General features: G+C 35.9%; 1 protein-coding gene across 1 annotated transcript; it reads right to left on the minus strand.

Annotated features, from left to right (window-relative positions):
* Positions 1–3,273: 3,273 nt before the first annotated feature.
* Positions 3,274–6,460, minus strand: LOC130054574 (uncharacterized). Its single transcript, XM_056164833.1, has one exon. It carries the CDS (start codon positions 6,236–6,238, stop codon positions 5,330–5,332), a length of 909 nt encoding a protein of 302 aa, XP_056020808.1. The 5' UTR covers positions 6,239–6,460; the 3' UTR covers positions 3,274–5,329.
* Between the last annotated feature and the right edge of the window lie 1,696 nt (positions 6,461–8,156).

Genomic DNA, 8,156 nt, shown 5'->3' on the forward strand with positions numbered 1-8,156 from the left:
TTGATTTTAAATGGAAATAATAACAATAATCTTAAAATCGTACAACATGCAGACGACTGCACAAACTTGTTAAGCGATCTAAATTCACTGAAGAAAGCACTAGAGATCATACACGAATTTAGTAATGTTGCAGGACCTAAACTGAATTTAGATAAAACAGAATGCCTATTGACTGGTTCATATATTAATACTTTCTCTGAATATCATTATATCCATGGAGTAAAACTCGAGAAAGAATGTATTAAATCACTTGGAGTATGTCTTGGACATGATAAAGACACATGCTATACAAAAAACTGGATAAGTAAATTAGAAAAACTGGAAAAAATATTAAGTGTTTGGAAGAGACGAAATTTAACTATCTTTGGAAAATGTACGATTATAAACACGCTGGCAATATCTGAATTGATTTATAGTGCCTTCATTTTGCCTAATCCTAAACCTGAATTTTTCAAAAAGGTATCAAAAATCATATTTAACTTTCTATGGAAAAAGAGAGATAGAATTAAGAGAAATACACTCATCGGAAAAATTGAACAAGGCAGTATAGGAATTGTTGATATTGAGAGTAAATTTCTAGCTGCAAAAGCATCTTGGATAAAGAGACTATTAGACAAAGAAAGTATAACACAAACATTACTAAATACAATGCTAAAAAGGATAAATATGTCAGTGAAAGAAATTATAAAAACAACAGAGTATAAATTTTTGGATAGGGATCTCTACAATACCACAATTCTACGGCGAAGTTTTCACAGTATTCAACAAATGCAAAAAATGTCAAGACAAGAGATGAATTTTTGTCTGAACTTATTTGGAATAATGATTTATTTCAATATAGATCCAGACCTCTATTCTTTATAAACTGGATAAAAAGTGGGATTCTATATGTTAAAGACTTATTCAATGATGATGGAGACATGCATGATTTGTTATATTTTACTAATAAAGTGGTGAAAAAGAATAACATAATTTGTGAATACTTTATGCTAAAACATGCCACTAGATTATACAGAAATAAGTTTGATTGCAGTTATGCAAAGTATGTAAATATACTTGATAAGAAATTATCTTTATTCAAGGACAGAAGTGTAAGGTCAGTGAAATATCTCAGTAGTGATTTTTATTACTTTATATTTTTTAATTTAAAATTCCGTAAACCAATATATGAAAAAAAGAAAAGAAAAAAAAGGGAAAATATTTTCAGAATATCTGACAATTGTGTTTGGAAAAATATTTATATATCCAAAATAAAACATATATACGAAATAAAAGTTGCAGAATTCAACTACAAATTATTACACTGTATTTTATTTAATAATTCAAGTGTTAGTAAATGGAACAAAGATGTTTCTTCTTTATGTGAATTTTGTCAAACTGTAGAAGACACTGACCACCTTCTATTCACGTGTAAACTTACAAGAAATGCATGGGAGAAAATTAGCACTTTTTTGAAATTTCATATAAATTTGGAAAAAACATTGTATTGGGATTTTACTATGAAGTAAGTAAAAAAACCAATTTGATTAAATAACATGATTTCCTTTAATTGAAGATTGCAGCCAAGATAGTTTGCTTTGTCTGCCTTTTCACAATATTATTGAATTATCTTTCAGCCACTAGTGAGAATGAAAAATAAACACCAATTGGTACTTTACATGAATTTATTGAGCAATGACATCATAAAAACACAATACACAAGTGTTGGATGATACTGGCCGCAAAAATTAGTAGGAGTCAAGGGAGACAACTAGGATACCATAAACCAATGGGCAAACTAGTGGCCTCGCTTTGATGCGAGTGCCAAGGAACCCCATGCCTAACACGCATGGTGGCTAGGCACACAAGCTGCACAGCTTTTACACCCTGTCTCTGGCTTGCTACCTGGTTTAGAACTTTCACACCATCCAGCCTGTAGCCTCTCCTCCTTTTATAGAGGTAGAGGGGGTCTGAGCACTGAAATGCTGCAGACCCCAAGCAGTTTCCAGTTATTCCACACATTTGCTCAATGGCATTTAACTTCCATGTTAACACACAGCCATGAGACATCCCTCATGCTTTGATGCAGATGGGCAGAGACAACAGGTTAAGCTTGTACAGGGATGATGTCTCCCTTGACCCCGCCACAAACATCGATATGATGTTCCCCACCAATTGCTCTAGAGAGTATCTATCTCCTAAATGAATGACAGGTTATAGGAACCAACCACAAGTGACAAGATTCTGCAAACTATTGCGTAGGGAAGATTTTGCCCTTTCCCCCCAAAATAAATTCCAAACCACCCTGTATGTTATTTAAGTAAGCTTGATTTCCACTTTCGGCTAGATGAGTTCCGTCATACCTAAATAAACTGGTTTGATGGACGTTTATATTTCTGTCATGAACAATGCAAGCTCCGTTAACTTGAGAGGTAACAAATTTCTTAATAGCCTTATTAACCTTGCGTCTTTTTAGATCGATCTTAGCGCCACCCTTACCTAGAGGTGCACCATGCCAGTAAAGACGGGGAAGCATTGTTGACCAAATGAGCAAAGTTTTTGGTAGCAATGCATTGTAGCGATACAAGCTACATTGAATTTCATGTGCAAATCTAAGTGCAGTATTGCCAGCTGTTGTTAGATCGTTTGACCCAGCATGAATAACCAATACATCTGGTTGTGGTTGATGTTTGAGTTGTTGTTATCAGTTTGTCGAGGTCTTGCCATTTTAGCCCTCTTATCCCCTTCCAAAAGATGTCAACCCCTAGATTGAGGTTCTTTCCGCCCGGTCTCCTCCGTGCCTCTTCACCAGCCCAAAAAGGTATAGACGATCCTACTATCCAAACTGTCTTGAAACCTGGAATACTTTTGGCAAATTAGCCTGTATTCCATTCAACAAACCATTACATTATAATCTTATGTAGTTTTGAAAAGCATTTGACTCCCACCTTCCCAAAGATTTAATTTCTGAATCTGAAACCCCTTGTTTTGCCATATCTGTGGCTCTCCCAATTCTGAAGCTATGTGGCCTAAAATGTCCCTGAATGTCATTAAATTGAAGTGTTTTCTGTAGCATGCAATTAAACTGGTATCTTGTTACATGTTTGTAATCCATATGGATGAAAAATAAGGTGGAGTCACTGTTAGGGCGCAACCGTAAAAACTTGAGTACCCATTGCACTGGACAAGTATCAGAATTGGCATGTTTGGAAATCTGCAACGTAGTTGTATTTCCAATTTGGTCAGTTTTAGACCTTGGAATTAGAATGCTGACATTGTTCTTAGTAAGGGAAATGTGTGCCCTATGGATAGACAAGACTTCACTAACCCTAAGCAAGCCGTGATATGCAATTGAAAAAATTGTGGAAAATAATGCTGCCTCATATGGTGATCTACAGACTGATGGCAATGCTGATACTACACGTTGCAAAATAGATATGGTTAATGGGATTCGTGGATCTACAGGGTTACCTCGCTTTTTGTGCAGACCCTGCAAGGCTTTTTTGACGATGAATGATTGAGTATTATCCTGTATGCCTCTTAATTTGTGAAAATATGATAGGGCACTAATGTATAATGCAGCTGTTCTATAAGCTGTACCTGAAATGGACAAATGAGCAATAAAATTAAGCAAGTGGTCAATGGGAATAGGAAAAACCATTGCAATCCCACAGTTACTCAAGAATTTTTTGAAACTGGTAAAAGCCCCTTGATAAGCTTTGTATGTGTTGACTGAGAGGGAACCCTGGATAAGCCTGTTTGCCTCACTTTTTAAATTTCCCAAATGTTCTTGGGAAGTGGTGCTGGCCATGGATCTGCTGTTGGTGCTAGTCGTCGGAATTTGCCTCACTGTGAATGAGAGAGACAATCCGCGATAGAATTTAGCTTAGATGGTATGTGTCTTGCTTTAATTAAGATGTTATGCTTGAGACATGTTAGAACCAGTTTTCTTACAATTTTCATGACCCTAGGTGACCTTGATGTTGTTTTGTTGATAACATGTACCACTGCCATATTGTCAATGTAAAACAAGATTCTGTAGTTGGCAAATTGATGCTTCCATACTTCAATAGCTACTTGGACTGGGAAGAGCTCTAAAAAGGTCATGTCTCGGGTTAGGCCTTGTGCCAACCAAGTACTGGGCCACTGAGCATATGCCCACTTGCCTGCAAAAAATATACCAAAACCCCCCGAGTCTCCCCCTGCACTGTCAGTGTAAAGTTCGAGAGTGTCGTTATTGACCCATATGCTCTTTGTAATGACTGATATACCATTAAAAGATTGAAGGAAGGTGAGCCAGACTTGGAGGTCAGCTTTCATTTCTAATGTTACCCGGGTATGGTGATGTGGTTTGCCAAGGCCGATTGTTGCATCGGTTAGTCGTCGACAGAAAGCCCTACCTGGAGCTATGACTCTACATGCAAAATTCAAAAGCCCCAATATGGACTGAAGTTGCTGAAGTGTTACCTTTCTAAAAGTCATAATGTCAAGAATTTTGTGTTTAATTTCATGAATTTTTTCCCATGGTAATTTCATGATCATTTGCACCGTATCAAATTCGATGCCCAAGAAAGTAAGAACTTGGGTTGGATATACTGTTTTGTCATTTGCAATTGGGACCCCCAGATCACTGCACAGGGAAAGAAAGGTGTCCAAGGTATTTTTGCTTATGGAATGCTCTCTGCCGCAGAAAAAGAAGTCATCCAGATAATGCAGAATAGAGGAATTTTGTGAACGATTCTGTGTCAACCAATGCAGAAAGCATGCAAATCTGTCCCAGATTGCACAACTTATCTTGCACCCAAATGGAAGCATCTTGTCATAATAGAAGGCATCGTTAAAGCAAAAACCTAATAAATCGAAATCCGTGCTATTAATTGGTAGCAACCTAAAGGCTGATTTGATATCAGACTTGGCAAGATAAGCCCCCCTACCTAATTTGGCAATAATGTCAGCAGCATCATCTATAGTTGAATAGGTTACAGAACTCTGTTCTGGGTCGATAAAATAATTTATTGAAGCATTTTCTGGATATGATAAATGGTGAATAAGGCGGTAGTCGCCATCTTTCTTGGGAACAAGGCCTAATGGAGAAACTTGCAAAGTTGGAAAAGGTGGTTCTATAAAGGGGCCTGCCACTCTCCCCAATGTAACCTCTTTACAAATCTTTTCCTCTGCAACTGAATATTGTCTGCCTAAACTTGTTAGATTTTTTGAAAACCTGGGTGATCTAGGACCAGAATATTGTAGTTTAAAGCCATGTTGAAAACCCTCCCGTAAAAAATGATTATCTGAATAATTTTATGAGTAGTAAATGACTCTGTCTAATCTTATAGGGGTCTTGCCCAATTTATACAGCTGAGTTGGAAGAACAGTTGTTGGCTGGATGTTTTCCTCCGCATCTCCTACAGATATGCTTGAACCTGCATTTTGGGAAGAAATTGCACTTTTTACCCTGATTGAAATGATAGCAGTATTGGGTAACAGCAGATGTGCTGCTCTGACTTGAAAATTGCTTATTATTACTGAATTGAGTTTGACTATGGAATGAACTCTGGCCGGTCACATATAGTAGCCAAAATTCCTGACTGATAATGCCCCAGGAGGATTCAGGATTGCTAGCTTTGCGGAGACGGTATTGCTCGTCGTATTTGTACCAGCCTTGGGATCTAGTGGCAGCTAATCTGATATCTCGCATGTATTTTAAAAACTCCTGGGCCCGAGCTCTGTATTTTTCCAACATAACGCTCATGTAAATCATGAAGGCATTAGTCCATTTATCAATTGTCAGGTATGAACTATCATTAGACCTGACAACACAGAATTTTCCATCCCTGATTTTAATTTCGCCTTGACCCCCCAAACTATAGTCAATCTCTTTTGCTGATTTTAACAGCAAACCTAAATCAACAAATTGCCCATCCCAAATTTTTTGCTTCAGTTTCAAAGGGATGTGTTGACCTACATTATCAAAGTAGCTAAGTTCTGGTACAGGGGTGAAGTCAGCAACATTTAAATCTAAAGAAAAATCAGAGTTACCAATATTACCAAAGTTGGCAGGCACAAACTCCCCCAAATCTGGTGCAGCCTCACTCCCTGGCACGCTCTCTGAAGATTCCTGGTGCTGGAAGGGGGGTTGGTTATCTCTCACTTCTTTAGTTCCAGGCTTTTGCTGCCTAGTGTTGTGGCGAGACTTTTTTTGTCCTCTGCCCCGGGCTGGAGAAACCATTCCCCCATCTCTTTTTCTCTTTGGAGGCATGGATTGGCCTTGATTGTGAAAAAGTGCTTAACGTGCTGTTGTTCCTTCCACTTGAGTGGGGTGCAAAAAGGAAGAGGAAGTTGCAATACTAGTTAACTCCTCCTGATGCTGACTTTCTTAAAATAAGTTAGCTTGTACCAAGTTAAGTCCTATTGTATAATGCTATTCACTCAATTAAATGAGATTATCTCATATCCATCTCAATAATCTATATTATTTCTTTCACAATCTATAAATACAAAATGAAATGTAAATTTAACAATGTTAATATGTCTGAGGAAAACCTTCGAATGACACTAAAACACTATCTTTCCATGCAAAACAATGTCCTAAGAAAAGCGAATAAAATTACAGATAATTTTTATTTAGATGCAAGTAACTCTCTTTAGGAAAAATATGTTAATCTAAAGTTTTTAAGATAATAGAAAGCTATCCGGTGTATAGGGAGACAGTCCCTCAACACTTTGTTTACCTGAGGGCAATGTTGGACTGTAAATAAGGTGTGTCCTACAGGCAGACATTGGTGGCTTTCATATATATATATATATATATATATATATATATATATATATAATTTAAACAGTATTTTATTATGAATAACATAATAAGGATTAGGCAGCAGGCAATGCCTATATAAGCCTTCTCCTTTAAGATACAAGGTAAGTCCACATAATGACATACACAAGAAATTACAATATAGATATGAGGTAAAAGGATAATAAATCATTCCAAATATAATGATTATATAGGTATTATGATTTCTTGATATGATTAATAGGCCAACAAAATAGAAGTGTGGGTGGTTAATGGGATCTAAATGACATACAAAAGAGAAAAAATGAAATCAAATAAAAATAGTGAAAGAAAAACGAATAAGTACAACAGGAGAAAAAAGAAAGACTGAGAGTACCGACTCAAACATGATAAGAATAGACATACATAACAAATACACAGGTATTAAATGCATTTTTAAAATCTTTTGCTTTCTATAATATATTTCTGAACATATTCAAAAATCTTTATGTTATCTTTGAACCCAAGAGTCTCATCACCACTCAGCAATAACTTTAATGATATGGGAACTTGTAGTTGCATTGCATTTATTGACTCTAAAAGAGCAATTCTTTGTACTGAGTACTGAACACATTCAAAGAAAAAAGGATAAGCATTTTCAGCAGGGTGACCACACAAATCACAAGTAGATGGCTTTCGTATATCGTTTATATATAATGCTTTCATATTTCATTTATATATAATGTCCATTACTTCATAGCTTTCTTGTATCATTTATATATTAGATCAACTTATTTAGTACATTATTATATATATGATTCTAATAATTTGTACTGCTTTCATATATAATTTATATCATATATCATTTATATACATATAATATGTATTAATTTATTTAGTAGCAATTTATTTAGAACATGATTTTCATAGTACACTATTTTGTAGCATTCATATATCATTTACGTGTAATTATTTATTACGAACATTAATAATTAAGTGCGATGCAGTATGATTTGAATACTTTCATGAAAAATCTAATGTTCAATATTTCAGGGCCGTAAATTATATGGAGGCGGAGGAGGCAGCTGCCTCCTCCAACTTTTGAGCCAAAAAAAATTAAAATTTAAAGTTCATTAGAATTTATGTTGTTTCCAATAACTAAGAACATGATACCTCCCTTAAAAAGCATTCCAAATCTTTCTTTTAGAATGAGTTAGTCAAGTAACATCTTAGAAGGCCCTAGAATCAAGGATTTTGCACGAAACGTGTTCTGTGTGCACAAAATGTGCTCAGCGTCTGGGGTCCTGGGCGGCCCCCAGATCCCCGCCTAATTTCCTGCCTCCTCCAAATTGAAGGTTAATTTACGGCCCTGATATTTGCTTTGTTATGTGAACATATATATATA

The sequence above is a fragment of the Ostrea edulis genome, chromosome 5 (assembly GCF_947568905.1).
Source record: "Ostrea edulis chromosome 5, xbOstEdul1.1, whole genome shotgun sequence".
Classification (NCBI taxonomy): Eukaryota; Metazoa; Mollusca; class Bivalvia; order Ostreida; family Ostreidae; genus Ostrea; species Ostrea edulis.